Below are 22,689 nucleotides of genomic sequence, written 5' to 3'. Positions count from 1 at the left end.
GGGGGGATTGATTTGGGCAAAAATATGAGTTTGAGATGCCTTTGAGGCACTTGAATGATGGTTTCAAACAGACACTTGGTAATGTGACTGACTGAACTGAGGAGGAAATTAATTTGGAAGTCATTTGTTGGGGGGGGGGAGGGAAGGATAATTGAGCCTATGGGAGCTTATGAGATCATTGAAAGGGAAGTCAAACTAGAAGTGAGATTGTAAGATGCCCACACTTAGTGACATATGGATGCATCTTTGAATGGAACCAGGTGAAAATCTCTCAAAAAGTCTATGACATGAACTGGATCAGACCTTAGGCCTGCAAGCCTGTCACATGATTCCCAGGAGTCTGTAGGGCAAGAAAGGATCTAGGATCCAGCTTCAGGAAGTAACAGGAAGCGATGTGACCCACAGGAAGCAGACGTCATTGCTGACCATTGGTCAATAATGATTACTTCTTTTTTAATACATCCAATGAAAAGACTTGGATTTTTTGCTATTTAAACAGATTTACTATTTTTGGCAGGCCAGGTCAGGCACATGCTTGGAGATGGGAGCTGAGAGGCTCTATGTCTGCCCAAGCATACTTGGGCCTCTCCTTGCGAGGACCAAATAAATGCTTTCTCTTTGTACCTGAAGATGTCTCTGATTAGTTAATTTGGATAAGGGGTCTAGCTCCCATTCCACACAATTTATGGGGGCTTGGTCCAGGATCTTGACTTCCCAGAGAGATGGCTGGGATCCTGATTTAAGGCAGGTTCCAGGTTGGGTTTTCTCTGACGGTCCTTGAGATCAGACTCTCAGTCTCCCTCTCTGTGAAGAATGGGCCTGAAGCAGAAGCATCCAAATACAAACAGGAACACAAGGCTTCCACAAAGAAACTCGAGAGCAAGTGTCAGGTAAGTTATGTAGGTGTAATCCAGGGATAGAAGGGAAAGGGACAGTGGAGTTACTCTCCCCAGGGCACTGTCTGTGTCCTTAAGTTATCCTTAGGCAGAAGGGACCCTGGGATCATCAAGGCTTGATAATCTAGTATTAAGGGGTGGCACCTAGTAAGCCAGAAGGTAAGTCCTGATAAATGGCACAGAGCAGAGGAGCTCCGACTGAGGGAAAGGAAGCCGATGACTTCTGCACTTGAGTTGAGAAGTCGTCTCTATATTACAGGAACTCAAGATATGAGATTGGCGCTTAACTCTTCTCAGAGGGAGAGGGGAGAGCAATCCAATTCAAATCTTCGGAACAAAAAGTACCCTTGACTGTTTTATGTGGGGAAGGGATGGTCCTTTCCCATGTAATTTTTGTCTGTGTCTTTGTGCAGAATATCTGTGCCATCTATTCTGTGAGCTAGATTTCGTTAAAAAGATAAAAAAGGCCTGACTTTTTTATGTAAACTTCAGCTCTGGCCAAGCTGGGGGCTGCAGAAAAAAAATCAGCTCATTTTTAAGAGTAATGATTGGGGAATTTGACAATTGGGTCATTTCAAGATTCCAAAATGCTTAGCATAAAACAAATGCTATATGAATGTTAACTTCTTTATTGGATTTAATCACTTCATATTCGGTAACTTTATATGGGTTTTTAGATGTGACCACCATATTATACCAATGTTGAGATAAATGAGTTTTGTGTGTGTGTGTGTGTGTGTGTGTGTGTGTGTGTGTGTGTAATTTGGAAGCAGATTCAACTAAATTAAGAGGACTTACTAACTCCTCCCATCCCTCCCCTCTAGACTTCTAAGAAGGGAAATAGAGCAACTTAAAAACTTTAGTGAAAGGATTTAGTGGATTTTTGATCCCTGACCCATCTACTCCTGAGGTACATATGTACCCACTAAGAGAGGTGCCCTTAGTCCAAGGGGGGGTTAGGGTTTGTAAATGTACTCCTTAGCACTACTGAAGCGAGGAATTTTAAGGAGATGAAATCACTTATGGAAGACCTGAACAATTAGGTCAGTTTCTGGGCCCTAACATATATAGTAGGGGTGAGTTAATGTCTAAATTAAATATACTGTTCTCTCCAGAGGAATTCTAGTGAGAAAAGCAGCTATGGAAAAATGGGAGAAGAGGTATCCTCCCACAACTGGGGTAGCCAGCTGATCAGAAATAACCCTAATCAGGACCCTATGGGACAATGACAATGAAGTTCATCAGGGTCACATGCAAAACCTAAGGGATTTAATAATTATAGGATTAAGACTGGAGGGAAGAGAGCATTCGATAAAATGCAAAGGAAGAGGAATCCTTCTGAGATCTTACTGAAAAAAAGTATGAGAAAATAGTTAGATCTGGATCCCTCAGACCCAACAAAAAGAATATGTTGAGGATACATTTTGTAACAAACTCATGGCCAGACATAAGCAGAAAGTTACAAAAGATGGACAGATGGAATCAAAGGCCATTAAGAAACATTAGAGGAGGGACATTTTGGCCAAAATATGGGTCTATTGAGGATTAGGTGTCAGAAGCTAAACTTGTATGTGAATGGGAAAGATCTTCTAAATCTGGAGAAAGCAGCTCATGCAAACCTTTGGCTGCTCAAAGGCTTCCTTTCACAAATAAAAGAAAAGTGAACTATCTTTTGGCTTGGAAAGGTGAAGATTTAACTCACCCTCCCCATCACTACATGTGGCTGCTTCTTAGAAGTGAGAACAATCTACATTTGCTGGAGCTCAACCCTCCCCTGGATTAGTTGAATGAAATTACTTTAACATTAATTGTTTTTATTGTTTAAAGGAATAGCTTATATTTACATGCTGTTAATAACTGAATATTTGTTTTTATTTTTCAAGTCTATGGCTGCTTTAAGGCAAAGTCATTTTTGATGCTGTACCAAAGATTCCACTGCTTAGCAATGCAAGAAACTTTTAAGAGATTTGTTAGAACTGCAAGTTCCCTGAAAGTGAATATTTCTACTTCTACCAGAACCAATTCAATTCTGGTTCTGAAGACCAGAAACTTCAGGGAAGTTAAGTGGTCTCTTTCAGTTGGAGATCCCACCAGAGATATGGTCTCAGCCTCTATTGTATTGAAGATTAGTCTGGGACCACTCCCAGTAGCTCAAACTCTCAGTTAAATGATTTTATTCAGTTGTAGATCAGGGCCTGAGTGGCTAGAAACTCCAAGATAATTAATCTCTTTTCAACTGGAAATCTAGGCCTGGGGGCACTGACAACATTGAAGCAATCTCATTTAATGGAAGCCCAAGTCTTACACTGCTAATAAAAGACAATTCTGAACTCCAAATCTCTGCGTAAGCTGGAAACAGTTATTTGGTTTGCCAGTAAAGCTCTCTTCTTGTCAAGGCTGCTTGCCCACTGTGAAGATAAACCTTTGCCACTTTCCCTGACAGGGCCTTACCCATTGAGAAGTCTGTCTTACCCATTGAGAAAGCTGGCTTCTCAGTGCCAATAAAATTCCCTTTTGCCATACAGACTTTATGGGTTTGCGAATTCTTTCAAATTGGACCTGTACCAACCAGAGGGGATTCCCACCCCAATTCTCACTAGCACTGTCATCAATAAAAATGTAAATCTATAGCTTCCTTGAAGTACCTAGAACAGAAGATAAGTTTTTGCCTTTGTTCCTTTGAACATGTTTTTGCTATAAACAATATTCAATTTATATTTTTTCTACACATTGGGCATTTTAAAAGAAAAACGATTTGTGTAATGTTGAACTTAAAACCATCTACTTAGATATGAAAGATAAACTGTGAACTTTCTAGGATGAATCTCTTACTGCTATTAATGTAAGATCATAGTCAAAATCTATTCAGAATATGTGATCCTCGAGAGTTTCATCTGAAGTTTTGATTAATGAGACTTGCTATTACAGATAAAATTTCTTGGGATGTAGCTGATATTATTTGGAGTTTTTAAATTTGGGTGTGACTCTCTAATAGATCATCAAGCCAGTGATCCACCATCTGAAAGGAATATGCCACAAGCTACTCAGAAGAAAGTTGTTACAGGTACAAGTTAGTATCTGGGCAAGAGTTCTGAGGATGACCTTGGCCTTTATTGAGATGGGATCCTTCTAACTCAGTTTCCCAGTGGTATTCTTTTGAATAAGAACCCACCTGATTATTCCTGAGTCTGGCTTAAGGAGCAATTGTCACTACAAGATTAATTGAAAACATGAAAAAAAGTTGAAAAAGTTTTACCTTAAGTAAAACCGAGTTAAAGATGCTTTATCTATATCATGTATGTGCTCTCAGGTCAAAACCTGAAAAACCAGTTTTGATGCTATAAATAGCATGTCCCTGCTTTTCTTCTTACAGCAAATTTCTGTAATCAGAGTAAGTGAAAATCAGTATAAGATATGAGTCACAATATAAGTCTGCAACCCAGCCCTGGAGGCTTCTCTGGTTGCTGCTATAAAACCTTTAACTCCCTTGCTTCCAGAGGTTAGTTTCTTTGTCTGAAGGCCCACTTTGCCTAAGGCCCAAGCAAGAGATTATTTTAGCCATCTCTAAAGGCTGATCAGGGTATGTTAAGACTGCTTCCTTTCCCACAGAGGAAAAGAGAAAGTAGGAGGTGGCTCCAAATACTTAGGCAAAGTGGGCCTTCATTGTACATTAATGGAAGGCAAGGCTAGGTCCTAAGGGTCTCCATTCAGTCTCTGGAGCCATGTCCTGGACCCCTTTGCTTACTTATCAAAGAAACTTGATGTCTTTAGGGTGAGCCCTCCTGACAGAGCTAGCTGCTACAGCTAGCTGCCACAGCCTTTCTAATTGAGGAAGCTCCTAACCCATTCTAGGCCAATTTTTGGAGATTCTGACCTCTCCCCCAAATGCTTTAGAGCATTTTTGCCTATATCAGAACTTTAGAATTGGGGAAAGAAATGAAAATGAATATCTATACTGACTTCAAATGCGTTTTTTATGTTTTGCATGATCATGGGAGCTATATGAGAAGAAAGAGAATTTTTGACAGCCAAACAATCTCTCATTAAGAGGTTTCTGTTTCCTAATAGAAGAGGGATTTATAACCTTCAGGCCAAGAGAAACATACAGATTCAGCTGCAGGTGCCAATGCCTGTTTGTCCCTGAAGATGGCACCTTTAACTCCCCAACTCCTGACTCCTGCATTCCCTCATATAGCTCCCAGGCAAGTAAATTCTAAAAACCCTGTTAAAAATGCCTACACACATGCCCCCTTGCAGGAGCTTCAAACTGCTTTTGGTTTTAACACCTGTACTAATTAGGTAAAAGCCCTCCCTTGTAAGACTAAGGGTTCTTGGAGTTTTTGCTAAAGGAGATCATAATCCCACAATGCTCTACCCATTGCACCTACTCCTTTGAGGAAACAAAAGCAGGAATTTAGTTCTTTGGTATTTATCCTAGGAAAAGCTGTTTGGATGAGAGGCATTCATGATAGCCTCATCTCCCCCCAGCCTTCCTCTGGATGGGGTTCCTTATTATTGTCCCTAGTAACCTCCACACTAACTCCATTTTTGCTTATTCTTTTTTTCTTTTGCTCATATTTAGCCCTTGTCCCATTAATCTACATATGAGAGTTGTTTCTTCCTGACTGTAAGCCATGAAATTCCAATTACTTGGTCAATCTGAAATAGCCTGATAGCTGATTCTGACACACAGCTCCAGATGTTGCTGCCCCCTTCTACAAATCACTTGTCTTCCCTCTTAAGTCTGAACTCAACTGGGTAGCACCAGCTTTATGCCCCATCCTTTATCTCAAATAAACATGGGTCTGGACTGCTTGAAGTGGGAATGATGTGACAATGAGCCCGAGGCCACCGGGTCTCCACAGTGTTGGAATTTTACAAGTAACTGGCTGATTTTCCAATTGATAAATGGTCCAAGGATATGAATCCCCCATCTCCTGCTTGCTCTAGATAACTCTGTATTGTTTTCATTGCCTGTGTAGTAATACCTATAAAATCTAAGTTTCTTTAGGGGAAACACTTCACAATTCTTTGAACACAGTGATCACCTAATATCTGTTGTATTAAATCTTGTATCCTTGAAATCTGGCTTCCAACCCCACTACTCTGCTGAAACTATTGCTCTCACTCTTTTATTCTCCTGTCTCTGCAGTTTTTAACATTTTCTTAAAAAGTGACTAAAATATCTATATTCACTGCTGCTATATACCTTAAGGAGGTTAAAGAAAGTTAAGACCCTACCTCAAAATATAGTAACTCTTTTTGTAGTAGCCCAGAATTGGAAACAAAGTAGATGGAAATAAAGCATGGTTCATTCATGTAATGAGCCCCAAGAAATGAATAAGAATCAGAAATACATAAGAATGAATATAAAATGAAGAAAAACCAAGAAAACAAGATATAAAATGTAAAATACACAATTATGTAAATGAAAAGAAAATAACAAAACTTAATATTCTTAGTTTGTTTCTTTAATAAGGACCAAGCTTGGTAAAGGGAATGTCCCTCCCTCTCTTCCTTGTCAAAGTTGGGGATATGGGTGTAAAATTCTACATATCTTATTAGCCTCAGTTAACATGAGTTTTGTTCAACTGCTTTCTTCCCTCCCCTCTCTCTTCAAGCTTTTTTTTCTTTAGACATGAGATGGCTCATAAAATGGATATGGGAGGGGAAAAAATATAAGAAATTAAAGTGATTAAAATACATCAAGTAAAAATAATTTGTTTATTGTTTCTTTCCACAAAGGTTTATCTTATTATCTTTTTCATCTTTTTATTATTCTCTAACAAAGAAATTTCCTAGAAAAAACTAAGACTTAAAATCATCAGCAATTTCTTTTGTGCTATATGTGATATTTGTGCAGAGAAGGGGAAAAAGATAGGGAAAATTAACTAGAAGAAACAAGAGTCCCTCTACAGGAAGTAACAGAGCAGCTCCAAGGAGCCATAGGAAATAGGAATTGGAATGGTGGTATGTGGTGTTCTTTTTCCAAAACACAGCCAGGTGATAAAAGTTCAGATCTTTTATTGTGTCCTTCAATAAAGCCCGGTTAGCTCAGGCCTATCTCTCTGCTTGGTTCCAAGAGCTCCGCCCGAATGTCTCCAAATCCAAAGGTTTGTCCTTCCGACTCCAGCCAGCACCAAGGTAGAAGATATAATGAATGTCTCTTGCCTCAAAGATAGGGCTTGTGGGCTTCCTCCTAGAGTGCTCCTCTCCGACCCCAATCAATGTTCCGGAGAAATTCCTTCCAGAGTGCTTCTCTCTGAACCCAGTCAATGTTCCCAAGAAAAACTCTCCGCAGCTCTAAGAGCTTCCTGTATATATATGATCTCCCAAAGGTTAACTCCTCCTTCTGGGGAGAGAGGGATTCTGGATTATTTCCCAGAGTGCTCTCTGGCCATAAGGGAGGTGTGAATTTGGATATCTTATACTAAGCCTGAAATCTCCCAAACGTGTGAACTCTATTGAGTACTTAAATACTTCTTGCTTCTATGAGCTCTCTAAAGGTGTGAACACAAGCATTGTTTCCATCAATTGTACTTAGTATACCTTGTTTCAAGTTCTGGCCCAAAATATCTCCTTCTAAGATCAAATCAATCCCAATGGCTTAACAGTTTGTAAAGATTCCAATAGTGGTAAAAGGAAGCAACTTTAAATGCCCATTTTATTCTAGAAGAAAAGAGAGGTCAATGAAGCTTGTTGATATATCATCTTTAGTTGTGGATAATAGTAAAGACAACTAAATGTGATTGAGAGGAAGGATAGTGAAGAAAGAAAAGGACCAAATGGCTGAAGACAGAATAAGAGTATAGATGATAAAAACACCAAATATTCAAAAAAGAAAGAAAGCACAAAAGCCAAGTTTTCAATGGAAATCATTAAAATCCTGTCAAAAGATTTTATGGGTAAAGTGTCTAACCAAACCATGCCAAGTGTGTCTAATAGCATTAAATTGGTGGAAAGGTTTCAAGGCTGAGTGATTCTGAGCTTTTCCTCTGGCAGAGATGCTGGCAAAGAAACTAATCCCCTTCTAGTAGCAATTCTTTATCACAGGAGACTAGGAACAAACAGAAGTGTGATTTTTTTTTTTTTAAGTTTCTATGTCTGTCAAAGAAGAACATCTACACAGAACTATACTGTTTTTACCTCCTAAGTAAATTCTATTCTTTCTATTCCCACAATGACTACCTGAATTCTGGCACCCTTCTAATAGTCAAAACTATCCACTACAGCCAAATTAACCTTTCTTTAATATACCTCTTTACCAAGTTAACCAATAGCCCTCTTTCCTCCCAAACCACACACATTTTCATAACCTACCAAATAAAATCCAGAATACCTAGCCTGCAATTCAAAGCCCAAGGCAATCCAGCTTTAACCTCACTATTATCCTGCACATAGCATACACCGAAGCTAAAAGGCTATTCTTCCCTCCTCAAATGTACTATGTGCTTTCCCACTGAGTGCTTCAACCTGTTACCTTTGCCAGTTACATCTTTCCTTGGCCCCTCTGATGTATGTGATTTCTATCCATCCTTCCAGACCCATCTTTTCAATATTCTATAAAATAAGTATTGTGTTGAAATGACCCCAATGTCTTTTTCATTTCTTAACATTCAAACAGCAATTTTTTCCATAACACTTATCACTCTTTAACCCACACCTGCCACCCAATACTAGGCAGAATATGAGAAATCCAAAGGAAAGGTCCAAACAAAATGTACTTTCATTTTTTGCCTTGTACTTTGTGTGTGTAAGCAGAGTTTTATTTCCATTCCCGGTTCATGAGGACCAAAACCTTGTTTTTTGTTTAATAAATAATCATGTTGCATGAAGAGCAACTACCCTAAAAAACAGAAACCTATTTATCCTGAAATGCAATGCAACCCTGATTTGTAGAAAAATTGCTCTCATAATTAGACTTTTGTTAAGATTATTCTACATCACTCCTATATCTATCTTTAGTGCTTCAATATTTGCTCTAAAACATGTAACTGAAATGAACTGAACCAGCTACGCCCAGCGAAAGAACTCTGGGAAATGACTAAAAACCATTACATTGAATTCCCAATCCCTATATTTTTGCCCACTTGCATTTTAGATTTCCTTCACAGGCTAATTGTACAATATTTCAGAGTCCGATTCTTTTTGTACAGCAAAATAACAGTTTAGTCATGTATGCTTATTGTGTATCTAATTTATATTTTAATATATTTAACATCTACTGGTCATCCTGCCATCTGGGGGAGGGGGTGGAGGGAAGGAGGGGAAAAATTGGAACAAGAGGTTTGGCAATTGTCAATGCTGTAAAGTTACCCATACATATAATCTGTAAATAAAAGGCCATTAAAATAAAAAAATAAAAATAAAAAATAAAATAAAACATGTAACTGAGTGTTGAAAAATGTAGTTAAAAGAAATCATACTGAGGTAGTAGAATTCAAAAATCAGGGAACACAGTCACAGTTCTTCCGTGGCTGCTTCCTTCAACCAGAACCAGTACGTGCACTTTTGTTCTTATTTCATTGATTGAAAAAAATCTATCCTGTCATTTATGTTCTACTAACCCAGATCATCAGTTAACTCTTTCTCAACATAGAAGTAAGCAGATGCTTATGGGCAGAATAAATATCTTATAAAAGCAGAGTGTTTTGCACTTTGCTGACCTACAAACTGACCTCTTTCTCCCTACAAGGCTTACTATCAATCCTCTATTAAAGAGCACAAAAATTCCTGTCATTCTTGTAAAAGAATCCCTATACCACAAAGCATAAGTCTCATAAAAGCTAGGTCAAAGGCTCTGGGTTTTTCCTCACAGAATTCAGTAATTCCCAACCTAATTTTCCAATTAGTTTCCAAAATTTTCTCCAAAAGCATTTAAAATATTATCCAATGACAATTTGAAAATGTTTTAGTGTTTAGTATAAACACATGCCACATTGGGGGAAGGACTGAAGGAAACAGAGTTGAAATATAATTAAAAAGTGTCATCCAAGTGTTGGTCCTTACAATTCTACTCACAAGCTGCTGTTACAACCATCAACTGAAATAGGGAGAGGAGGTGAGTGTGTGTGTATAGAATTTTCTCGATATGTAGAGGTATCTGGAGAGTAAGAAGGACAGGAAGGGATGTATAGCAAAAGAGTTTCTGGTGAAATGTGCTATAGAAGTAGTGTGATAATATGAGATGTTCAGATTCAGATTCTGTGGTATATTATGGAAGATGAAACTAAATTTAAGCATTTGACCCAAAATTTATTTCCCAATACAGCAATGAATATCCATTTACTAAAGCAATAAAGACATTACAAATATACAAATATACACCTATATATACAGTATTCCAGGCACTGTCCTTGGTACTGGGTATACAAAGAGAAAGTGAGATAATTCCTACCCTCAAGGAATTTACATTCTACAGGGGAGATATGTATATACAAGTAGATATAAAATAAACATAAGGTAACTTGAGTAAGAGAGAGATCGGCAACCAAAGGGATCAGAAATTGAGAAGAGAGTGCTTTGAAAGAAGCAAGCATTCTAAGAGGCAGCTAAAGAAGGAACATATTCCAGACAGCTCCTGAAAAGGCACAGAAACAGAAAATGTAGTTATATGTGAGAAGGAATGACTAAAGGGGAAAAAAATAACTTATAAAACACTAAGTTAATTGGTGAGGATGCAAACAAAAAGGAAGACAGTTCCTCTTCTCAATGAGCTCCCACTCTAATTGAGGAAAACATCACTTACAGGAAAGTTCAGCTGCAGGGCTGATGCAAAAAAGTTCAGCAGTCTGAGGTGCTAAGCTAGAGGGAACCAGTTCAGTACAATTGGGGGAAAAGGGACAGGTTTATTAGTCACAAGGAATTCTGAGTTCCCTCTGGCAGCGGGTAGGGTTTAAGGGAAAGGAAGGTCAACCAGTGTCCAGCAAGGACAGGGAGAAGACAGGCAGCATATGAAAGCAACCTGAGGAAGAGTTGGGAAAAGATAACAATTCAGTGAGACTGAATAGATAAGTTAGAGTTGAGTTGTTAACACATCAAACAAATAATTGACCCTAGAGATAACAAAAAGCCATTGAAGTTTACAGAATAGGAGAGTGATATAATTTAGTGATATATAATTCCTATAAGTGCTATAAGAAAGTCACTTTTCTCCCAGGATTCAGAGAGGTGAGATGAAGCCAAAAGAAGATAAAGGAAGAACATGGAAGTTAATGTGAACTTTAGGGACAAGTTATCCAGGAAATGAGATAAGAAAATATCAGTCACTTTACAGTTACTCAAAGAAATTCTAGAGGCCAAGGGCTATCAAGCATGGAAGATGGAGGTAGACCTCAGTTCAAAGCAAGACTAACAGTTACTAACTACAGGGCTCTGAAAAAATCATTTATCCTCTTTATCAGGTTCCTAAAATCACACAGCTCTATAAAAGACCCAAATCTCAAATGAGATAATATTTGTAAAGCACTTTGCAGGCTTTAAAGCAAAAGATAAATATGTCAAGTAACAGAAGTAGTAGTATTTGTTGTCATTGTTCCACAAAAAATAGTGCTAATGGTGATGATGGTCACAGTGGTGGTAATAGCAGTATTCGCAGTAGTGGTAGCAGCAGCAGATTATGTACAAGTTGACATGAAAACCTCCTCATTTTAAAAACTGTGATAGGGAAAGGCAATTTCTCAGACTTACCCTCTGTGTCCCATCCCCCACACTTACTTCAAGCAGGACAGAGGGAGAATGATCAATACCCACAGAACCTAGGCTGGGAGCAGAAATAGAGCCCCACCAGAGTAACATTCATGACCTGTTCAAAAAGTCAGGGCTACTCCTCTATACTCTGCTCATCCTTTGTTCAACAGATCTATTCAGAAGATAGCAAGAAATGAAATTAAATTTGCCTTTTCCAACCCAACCAGCAATCATTGAGAAGTAAGTCTCATTAAGGGTGATTAAACAGAAGTAGAAGAATTAAGAAGATCAGGAGCAAAATTTAAGCTTTTAAGTGCATAAGCATCTTCCCTATAATAATGTTTACTATCCCTTTTTGAGCAGTGCTATAATTGTCTTTTTAAAATTATTATTATGATTATTATAGCTTTTTATTTACAAAACATATGCAGGGGTAATTTTTTTAACATTGACCCTTGCAAAACCTTCTGTTCCCACTTTTCCCCTCCTTCCCCCATCCCCTCCCCCAGATGGCAGGTAGTTAAATACATGTTAAATATGTTAAAGCATGTTAAATACAATAGATGTATACATATTTATTTATACAGTCATCTTGCTGCACAAGAGAAATGAAATCTAGAAAGGCTAAAAAAAAACAAAAACCGAGAAGGAAAACAAAAATGCAAGCAACCAATAACAAAAAAGAGTGAAAATGCCATGTTGTGGTCAACACTCATTTCTCATAGTTATCTCTCTGCATGTAGCCGATTCTCTTCATCACTGAACAACTGGAACTGGTTTGAATCATCTCATTGCTGAAGAGAGCCACATCTATTAGAATTGATCATTACATATAGTATTATTGTTGAAGTTTATAAATTGATCTCCTGGTTCTGCTCATTTCACTCAGCATCAGTTCATGTAAGTCTCTCCAAGCCTCTCTGAAATCATCCTGCTGGTCATTTCTTACAGAACAATAAAATTCCATAACATTCATATATCACAATTTATTTGGCCATTCTCCAATTGATGGGCATTCGTTCAATTTCCAATTTCTAGCCAAAACAATATAAATATGTCTTTAAAAGAAACATTTTCAAAGAGTTTTTAAGTAAGTTAGCATGAAATAATTTGTACTGTTTCATTTGCTGGATGCAAATTCAGAGGATCTGTATTTGAACCCCAGTTCTACCATTTACTACCAAGTCACTCAGCATTTGGGCCCCAGTTCTTCATCTGTAAGATAAAGAGGGTAAACTATCCTGGATATCTTCCAGCTTTAGATTCTATGTGAAACATTAGATTACTGAATATGGGGGGTGGGGCGGAGGAATCTATATACAATCTAATATATATGGATGAAATAATAAAAATTAGACATTTCTATAACACTTGAAGGTTTTCAAAGCACTTTGCATGTATCCCAAAGAAGTAAATTATGTGCCACTTATATCCAAGCATTACACAAAATCTTATGTATCATACCTTCACAATTAGAACAGCTGCCTAAGAGAAAAGGGGCCAATTTAGAAATGAACAGGATATAAAAACAAAAGACAAGAATAAAAATAAGATTTAGGAAAAAAAAAAAAAAAACTAAAGAACCAAATATGTCTTTTAAGGCTTTTGTTCTAAATTTCCAGTTGGATTACTGAGTGTTGACCTAAACCCTTAAACATAAAGGACAACTCAGGATATTTCAAAGCTATGCTAGTGGGAAATATACTTATTTGCCTCTGACACTTAAGCTCTATGACCATAAGCAAGTCAACTACCTTTTCACAGCCTCAGTCTCTTTTGTGAAATGTAGAAAACAAGCTAAAAAGGGGAAACCTAAGGAACTTACTTTACAAGGTTGTTGTAAAGAGCAAATGCAAAAAAATGTATGTCAAGCATTACAAATTGTTTTTTTTTTTTTTTTTGGGGGGGGGGTTGGAGATCAGAGCTATCATTTTATCAACCCAAGAAGATCCAGGTATGAAATTGGACCTTTGAGCATGGAGCTAGACCTATTGAACATTTGATGGCTTTTCTGTTGGATTGTTTTTGAGATGAAGCCCTACTTTGTAATGAAGGCTGAGAGGTGAGGAATTTTCTCCCATCCTGTGCTGATATCAAAAGCTCAGAAGTTGCCTTTTTTCTTTTACACCTGGTCACTACTCCTCCACATTTCTTTTTTCTCCCTTTTCTCCAGTCACCTTAGATTGAGGTCAGAGCACTTGGTTAAGTTTAGGGGAAAGGCAGCTGGGACTGATGGAGAGAGACACCCCACCATATCTTTTCTTCCCATTTCAAACCTCAGCTGGCTCCAAAAGTCTCCAAACTTGGCCTTCCTGCATTTTAGCACGGCATGCTTACAACATCTCACTGGACTCGAAGAAGAATGAGTGACAATCATTTTCCCTTTGACTTTCTGGGCTTCTGCTTCCTTCTCTAAAAAACAGACTAAGCACTTTCCCAATTTCATTCTGATCCTAGAGCTACAATCCACATACATAGGAAGAACACTTTTTCTAAGAAGTTAAATGACTAAGGATCCCAAAGTCAGTTAAGAATCAGATGTGGGATTTGAACCCAGATCTTCCTGGCATTTTCTTCCTTTTCTTTCTTCTTTTTCTTTGTGCTTACTAATTAGTTTTATTATGTGCTTACTAATTAGTTTTATTAAGTATTTGGAATCTAGCAGCCTTATTGTTTTTTTCATTTACTATTAGCAGATGCTTGGTACATTGTAAGATTAAGAAATGCTTTTTTCCCCAAATGCTCTAAATCACTATTAGAGAAATTCAAATTAATATAACTCTCAAGTTGGCTAAGATGACAGGAAAAGAATGATCATTTTGAAAGGGATGTGGGAAAACTGGAACACTAATACATTGTTGATGGAGTTGTGAACTGATCCAACCATTCTGGAAAGCAATTTGGAACTATGCCCAAAAGGTGATGTATCAAACTGTGCATACCCTTTGTCTCTGTTGGACTTATATCCCAAAGAGATTATAAAAAAGGGGAAAGAACCCACATGTGCAAAAATGTTTGTAGCAGCCAGCTCTTTTTGTGGTAGCAAGGAACTGAGTGAATGCCCATCGGCTGGGGAATGGCTGAAGAAGTTAAGATATATCAATGTTATGGAAATTATTGTTCTATAAGAAACGATCAGCAGGATGATTTCAGAAAAGCCTGGAAAGACTTACATGAACTGATGGCAAGTGAAGTGAGCAGAACCAGCAGAACACTACACAGTAACAGCAAGATTATGTGAGGATGCACTGTGATGTATGGGGCTCTTTTCAACAATAAAGTGATTCAAGGCAATTCCAATAATTTGTGACAGAAAAGTACCATCTGCATCCAGAGAAAGAACTAAGGAGACTGAACGTGGATCAAAGCATAGTATTTTCACTTTCTTTGCAGTTGTTTCTTGTTTGCCTTTTTTTTCCCCCTTTTGACATGATTTTTCTTGTTTAGCAAGACAAATATGGAAATGTTTACAAGAATTGCACATGTTTAACCTGTATTGGATTGCTTGCTGTGGAGGAGAGGAGAGAGGGAGGAGGAAGAAGAATCTGGAACACAAGGTTTTGCAAAGATAAATGATTAAAACTATGTAAAAATAAAAAGCTTTAAAAAAAAAAAAGCGCTTTTTCCTTCATTAAGTTTCTGGCACATGATAAAATTTAATGTTTTTGGTTTTTTTTTGCTATGAGGCTTAATAAATGCTTTTTCATTCCCTATTACCAAGTATTTAGCACATAGTGAGGCTTACAAAAACATTTTTCTATTCCTTAAGCGTCTAGCACACAGAAATGCTTAATACAATTTTATTCATTCATTATTTTGCGTTTGCCTTATACTAAGGCCTACTTTTAAATTCATCATCAAGTGCCTGGTACACATTAATAAATGTTTTTTTTTTTTCCCATATACCATTAGTAAACGCCCAGCATATAAGACGACTTAATTTTAAAAAATCCTTTTTCATACATTAAGTGCCTGGCTCTCGGTAAGCCTCTTAATAAATGCTTTACATAAATAAGTGCCCTGCTCATTGCAGGCCTTAAAATAAAATCTTTCTTCATTCACTGTCATCAAGAGCCCAGCATCCGGGAGGCTTATTAACACTTCTTCATTTACTATTATAATGGCCCAGAACACAATGAGATTTATTAAAAAAAAGCTTTTTCATTCATCGGCAAGGGCCACTCAGTGAGGCTTAGGAGCAAATGCTTCAGCCTTCACCATTAAGTAAAACTTACTAAGATGTTTTTTTCGTTCATGATTAATCACTGCTTTCCCACAGTTTGCTCGGCACACAGGGCCCGGAGGTGCTTTTTAATTTACCATTACTTTGCTTTGCTGGCCAGAGCCCGGCCCCCCGGAAAGCCTGGATACAGGCTTCCAGGTACTGTCACCCTGGCTCGGACGCAGGCCTTCTCTCGTCCGCCCTCCCCCCCCCCCAGTCTTTGTTTTTGGGGATGCAGGCAGTGCTCCCCGCCCCAGCAGCGCCCAGCGCCCGCCCGGTCCCGTTATCCCCGGGGAGGGACGGGAGGGGGGGGGGGCGCGGCCTTCTCCGAGCTCAAGGCTCGGCCCGGCCTCGGTCTCGGTCTCGGAAAGCCTCGGCGCACGCGCACGCAGAGGAGCCACCGCCTCCTCCCGCTGCCTCCCGCCGGCCCGACCCTGGGGCCCCTCCCGGCTCCCGTTGCCGTCCCCGCGCCCGGGACGGCGGCGAAGTGCGCGAGGAACGACCGTTGGGAAGCCACGGGGGGAGGGGGAGGCGGCGCCCCAGCCCCGTCCCCCGCGCGCAGCCGCTCCCTTCCCCCTCCCCTCCGCCGCTCCCCCTCCCTCTCGGCGGCACTTACCCGCCCGCCGCGCTCGCTCCACCGACGCACTCCGTCTCCCAGAGTAGCGTGGACTCTTCTCCCTCAGGCGGCTGCTGGGGGCGGGGAGGGAGGGGGCGGCTCCCGGAGGAGGAAGGAGGGTGGGGGGGGGGGATGCTAGGGTCCTGGATGTGGGGGTGGGGTCAGAGTTCGTGACCCCTCCCTCTGCTCCACGGTGCGCGTCCCCGCTTGCGCCTGCGCGTTGGCTGGCGAGAAGAGCGGACGAAAGGAGGGAGAAGTAACGTTCTCGCGGGAGAAAGAAAACAGAAGGGGGCGGGGAGAGCCTGGGTGCGGCTCCGAATCTCGCCCCGCCCTCTGTTGGCTTGGAGGGGAACTGCAGGCGGAGGAGCAGAAGGTTGGGCTCAGATCTTGGGGTTGGGCTGAGCAGGAGGTTGTGGGCGGGGCGCTGCTCTGTGCTCGCGCAGATGAGAAATTGTCATATAACTTATTAGGCGACTACGGTTTGCAGGGCAGAGGCGTAATGGATGGTTTATGTGTTTGTGTGGGGGGAGGGGGGGAGGGAAGGAAGGGGAATCTCTTCGATATATCGTTTTAGAGAATTAACTAGAACTTTTTTTTTTTTTTTTTTTTTTGCTGAGGCAATTGGGGTTAACTGAGACCAGATTTGAACTTAGGTCCTCCTGACTTCAGGATGATGCTCTTATCCACTGTCACCTAGCTGCCCCGTCTTAATAGTTCCAAGGTCCATTAATTTCTGTTTCATATAGAGAGAGCTCCTTTCATATTCTTTGGGAGTAATATTGTTTTCTCTTTAGGTCCCTAAGCTGCCTTAAGTCTTTAGCCTCCCCTATATAATCTGGTACAGCACATCCTTTTCCAGTTCTCAAAAAAAAAAAAAAAAAAAAAATATATATATATATATATATATATTTATATATATATATATATATATATATTACTAATGTCTTTTTTAAAAAGCATTTATTAGTAAGGTAATATTTCTTTTGTTAAGAATATGTCCAGATGGGTTTTCCTTGAAAAGGTAGAAAGGAAAATGATGTAAAGTCCCAAGATAATGCTTTTCAAACCAAAGAGGAGAGGAGCAGATCTGAATAAATTCATACCTCTAGCAACAAAGTTTCCAAGAAGGTACCTATTTCTCAGATGATGTGAACTGTCCACCTGTCAGTGAAAATCTATTCCGTATTTGACCATGTTCACTAAAAATAAACTGCTAAAACTGAAACCTTGATCTCAAATCTTATCCAGAAATTAAAGATAATTGAAATCTACCTCAAAGCTACATTAGTATTTTACTTTTAAATTAATTGCTGTATCTGATGAATGGCAGATCCATTACCCTGGAGGAAATAGGTCCCTCTGGGCAAATCACTCACAACAGCCAAAAGCCCCAGGCAGCTCTCAAGACAGTAAAGTGGTAGAGCCAGCTTGGCTAGGATCTCTGATTTGGAAGTTCCTTGCTGGGAGTTCTCGATATGGATAAAAATCACAGGTCTAGTTGTGTGTGTGGTGTGTGTGTGTGTGTGTGTTTTAAGTATAGTGTAGGAGGCCTTCTCTACTGAATTTTTGACTCACGATCAGTTCTGCCAACCTAAATTCCCTCTGCAAAAATAATACTTTGTTTTACTGAAACCTATGAATTCATTAGCCAGGGTACAGTAGGGAAGGATGCAAGCTATTTGGTAGAATACAGACACGGGCTCCTAAAAAGCAAAAAGAATTTGGGGGTGGAAATATTATGGCAAAAGTAACCAGAAGGCTCTTTTCAAAAACAAATCTAGTTCCTTTGAGCAAAAACCTCTAGTTTTCAAATGGAAATTAATTCTACTAGTTCAAAAGATTGTTAACACTTTCCTGTGAATTACAGAGCAAAAAGAAAGAAAGGGTTTAAATAACAGGGCCTGGGGAAAAGAAAGGAGCAAATTCAAGTGAAGCAGAAATTTAATAAAAGATAGTTAATTGGAGAAAAGACAGAGGAGGGAGAAACGGAAGAGAAAGAATAAAGTGAAGGAAGGATTCAGAAAGGAGGTGCTACAGGTCAAAAGACAAAATTTTGATCTTGACAGCAGGAATATACTAACAAACAGATGGAAGAGTATCAGGGGCAAAATATCAAACTTACAGCTGAAAATTCTGGTTTTTCCTAATTCAGCCCAGCCTTCCCATTTCTGCCTCTGTCTCAAGTCCCTTGATGGGAAGAGGGACAGGAGTTGTGATTTCACTGGAGTGCAGAACTCCCAATTAAGGAAATTCTCCCTACCAATGTAGATTGGTCCAGTCAACTTACACTTAATATTTGTAAAGCAAGAAGCTTGGACTAAATTAATGTCCTTCCCAGTAGTAAGATCATAGAAAGTATCCCAAAATTCTTACTTGAGTTCAAATGTTGTCAGGTTTAAACACTTCCCTTCTCTCTTCTCTTCTGCTGTATTCCATCCACTGCAGACTGTAGAGTTTGATATATTTTTTCTTTTAAAACCCAGTCAGCCAATTTCTTATAGACTCCAAAATTTCTGCTGGCTTAATTGTTTTTTAATGACCTTAAACCAATGTTGCTTTACAGTGATAAATTAGTTCCTTGGGTGACCCCAAGCTAGGCACAATTAAGTATATAATTTAATGGCAGTAGCAATGAGGTAACATTACACCAGACAGATCAAAGATAAAACCTGTATGGGGGGAGATTAAACTGAGTTCTCTCCCAGCCCAATATGTTAGGAAGCTTTCAGAACTCCCATTCAAGCCTGATCTTCCTTGGTAGTATCTTATAAATGTTTCACAAATAATTAAGGAATGCAATTGAGCAAATTTAGGAGCTGGGGAGGGAATCTATTTCTTATTTTAAAAATTCAGATTAATAACTGGCTCTGGATTCCAACAGCCATTTGAAGAAGGCAGCTTCACTCACAAGAAGGTTTAAACCACTGAAGCTGTTTAATGTGGAGCCAAAGCATGGGGAAGTAGCAACCAATCAAGAAGTGGAGAAGAGAAAAAACCAAAACCAATCTCTGGCCAATGATTCTTCATCCCAGACATTCCCATCTGACTATATCTGACCAAAAAATCTGTGCTACTGCCCCCCTGCAGGGGCTTTTGACATACATATCTTATTCCACACGTCTTAAAAATAAGAGAAAGCACAGCAGGAAGCATCTGGATTTAGAGTCCTGGACATGGCTTCAAATCCGGACCATGTCACCTATCTAAGAGGCTTGCTGGGCCTCAGTTTCACTTACCTATAAAATGACAGGATTGGACTAGCTGGCTTAAAGGTCTTTTCTGGCCCTAGATACCAAATCATATGACATCAGTGTTATTGGTTCCCTCTCTCTTAATTCATCTGAGGACATTTAAGGGTTTACTACACTGGGCTAGCATGTGACAGAGGCAGAAGGACTTGAAATGTTTGCCAGGCAGAATTCAAGCTGGAAAAGCTGGTCTCAGAGGCCTGCCCAGAGTGCTCAGTGAGCAAGGACAAAGAAAAGGGACCCCAGAATGTGCTGAGCTACAGCAAAGGATAAAAAAAAAAAAAAAAAAAAAAAACACCTCTCATCCAGAAGAACATCTTCATGAGAAGTGGGAAATTCCTGCATCTCCTCACAGGAGGAGTTCTCTCTATAAAGAGAAAGAATGGGGGGGAATGGGGGGAAAGGGCCTCTGCAGTATGTGGGGCATGTAATAATTTCAATTTTTTCTCTTGCTACTTTCCAAGGTTGTTTCACCATCATGGTGGTGGTGGTGAGTTTGGGGAAGGGAGAGAGATGCTTCTTAGAAGACCAAGATACTGGTTTCACTTAGTGATGAATTTCATTTTAGGCACCATATTAAAGGTGGCACAATAAACAGATCACTGGGTCTGAAGTCAGGAGGACCTGAATTCAAATCTGGTCTTAGACATTTACTAGCTGTGTGACCCTGGGCAAGTCACTTAATCCTGTTTGCCACAGTTTCCTCATCTGTAAAATGAGCGGAGAAGAAAGGGCAAACTACTCCAGTATCTTTGCCAAGAACATCCCAAATGGGGTTGTGAAGAGTTAACATGATTAAAAAACAAAATCATATTGAAATGTGTAAACTATTTAAAAAAAAAAAAAGGACCAATGGTGTAGTTCAGTGAAGTTTGGCAAAGACTCCATGCTTTCTTGATATGGTCATTTCAGTTAAAAATTCATAAATTCTTTGAGGGCCAATATGACCTTTAACACATTTGCTTGTGACATCAATCTAGATTCTGAACTCTTGCCAACTCTAATCACACAAGTGCCATTGGCAACCTATGCAATGTTTTGCTTTTCTCCTTATAAGTAGAGATAAATTCTTTAACTGCCCATCTCCTCTTTTAAGAAGTTTTATTGACCCCTTTTGTTTTCACATAAATCACCTCAGATATATATGCCTTTCTTCTTAAGAATTTTCAGGCCCTGAAAAGTATTTTTTTCATTTAAGAAAAGATTGAAAGCTGTGCTGATATGCTGTATTAGCAGAGTATGATCTTTATTTTAAAGCATCTAGGTTGATTTTGTTTGTACATCTGGTTAAGAAAACTTTTCTAAAGTGTTAACTTCAGGATTGCAAATTCCACATTCTGACTCACAGTTCAATAAGAAAAAATTAGCCTTCTATATCTTGTGGTTATCCGGCTCTGATTGTGTATCTGTATCCCTTCCCCACTTAAAACAGAAGGCCAGGACAGACAGAAGTAGTTTTGTTATTTAGATTACTTACTGGAACTTAATCCCCGAGTGTCCCTGAGGTAGAAGCTTGGCTCTATGTTGTTGGGATGTTTCCTCCCCATTATAAAACATAAAGATATATTTGGGATTACTCTACTGAGACTAATGTTGCACGTCTTTTTCTTTAGCCATTTAAAAATATTCACTATTTCTAAATTAAGCAACACAAAAAAACCAATGCTGGCAGACAAACTTTGGATACAAAGAATGTCTGCTGGTCAGAGTGTTATTACTAAAAGCAACAGAAGGAAACATCAAGGGCTATGTATGTCACAATAGTTGATGCTATAGTACACTTCTGATATGTTATCTATTTTCCTGAAGACAAGGACACTTTGGAATTCAGTGTGAGCCTCAGAAATAATTCTAACCATAAAGTAAACAACAAAAATTTAATAAATAACATTTGTTTGAAAAAAAAAAAAACCCTAACAAGTGTACAATCTCTTTTTAAAAAATATTAACATGACTAAAAGAATTTCCTAAATCAGATAAACATACAATTGAGGTGGATTTTCTCTTGGCAGTGCGTGATTACATTGATAATCTTTTTACTGTATTTTATGAGTTCTGATGAAATTCTAGTTCTCTGGAAGCATCAAAAAGAGATGAAGCAGATGGTGCTACAGCACTGTGCCTTCTTGAAATGCTTCTATCCACCTAATGAAAAGGAAAAAAAAATCCTTAGATACGATTTTGTAATATATATGTTCAGTTACATGTGATTCATAATAAGAATGAAGATAGCTAACATTTATATAACGCACTTTTAGTTCTATAAAATGCTTTACATGTGAACCTTATAACAACTTCTGTGTGGCAGGTGTTATTGATATTATCCCCATTGTACAGAGGAGGAAACTGAGTTTCTGAGGTTATGCTCAAGGTAATACAGACCTTTCAAGCGTCAGGACTTGAAACTAAGTCTTTTTACTCTAAATACAGCATTCAATCCATTAAGGATAGTACGGTTTATTCACTTTGGGCCTAGACAAGACATATTATATATATGGAGTTTCCCTGAATATAAACAATTTGTAAAATATAAGAGCCTATTTTTTCTAATCTGCTACTTTTTGTGTGACCGTGAGTCTCTCCAGACATCATCTTCCTTACTGTAAAATCAAGGGTTTGAACTGCACCTCTAAGTTGCTTCCAGGTAAAAATCTATGATCTCAAAAGCTCAAAAGTCTTTCTTCCAAAGGCATGAACAAAGTTACTTCTATCTTGCTGCTATATTAATTAAGGCAAAGGTTGATTTTTAAAATCAATAAATAATAGTGTTATCAGTAACAATTCCTTTCAGAATTTTCTTTTGCAATTAGTAGTGGAAATAGGATATTTAAAAAGCACACACTCTCAATTTTGCTGAATTGGGATGGGATACAAAAGGAAATATCTGGGAGAAAAGCAATGAGAAGCAATGTGAACAGCACTGCTCAAGAGTGTTTTGTGACCGGTCAACATAGAAAAAAAAACATTGGAAAAGTAAAGCCTTTGAAAGATAATCTTGGGACATTTAGATGGTACAAT

The 22,689-nt window shown here is 38.9% G+C and overlaps 2 protein-coding genes across 3 annotated transcripts in view; both read right to left on the bottom strand.

Annotated features, from left to right (window-relative positions):
- Window positions 1-16,548, bottom strand: part of NR2C1 (nuclear receptor subfamily 2 group C member 1) — an 87,245-nt gene extending 70,697 nt beyond the window's left edge. The window contains exon 1 of one of the 2 annotated variants that reach the window (XM_003771036.3): window positions 16,424-16,548. The gene's annotated coding sequence lies outside the window, so the exon portion shown is untranslated. The remainder of the gene's footprint in view (window positions 1-16,423) is intronic. The other variant, XM_031939195.1, reaches the window with a different exon arrangement.
- A 5,179-nt stretch (window positions 16,549-21,727) lies between these two features.
- FGD6 (FYVE, RhoGEF and PH domain containing 6) overlaps window positions 21,728-22,689 on the bottom strand; it is a 157,784-nt gene continuing 156,822 nt past the window's right edge. Inside the window, exon 21 of the mRNA XM_031940809.1 lies at window positions 21,728-21,816. Coding sequence (XP_031796669.1) covers window positions 21,780-21,816 — 37 coding nt within the window. The 3' untranslated portion in view covers window positions 21,728-21,779. The remainder of the gene's footprint in view (window positions 21,817-22,689) is intronic.

This window comes from Sarcophilus harrisii, chromosome 5, assembly GCF_902635505.1.
Source record: "Sarcophilus harrisii chromosome 5, mSarHar1.11, whole genome shotgun sequence".
NCBI lineage: Eukaryota > Metazoa > Chordata > Mammalia > Dasyuromorphia > Dasyuridae > Sarcophilus > Sarcophilus harrisii.
Note: the sequence above shows the minus strand (reverse complement) of the source record. Positions and strands in the feature narration are given on the sequence as shown.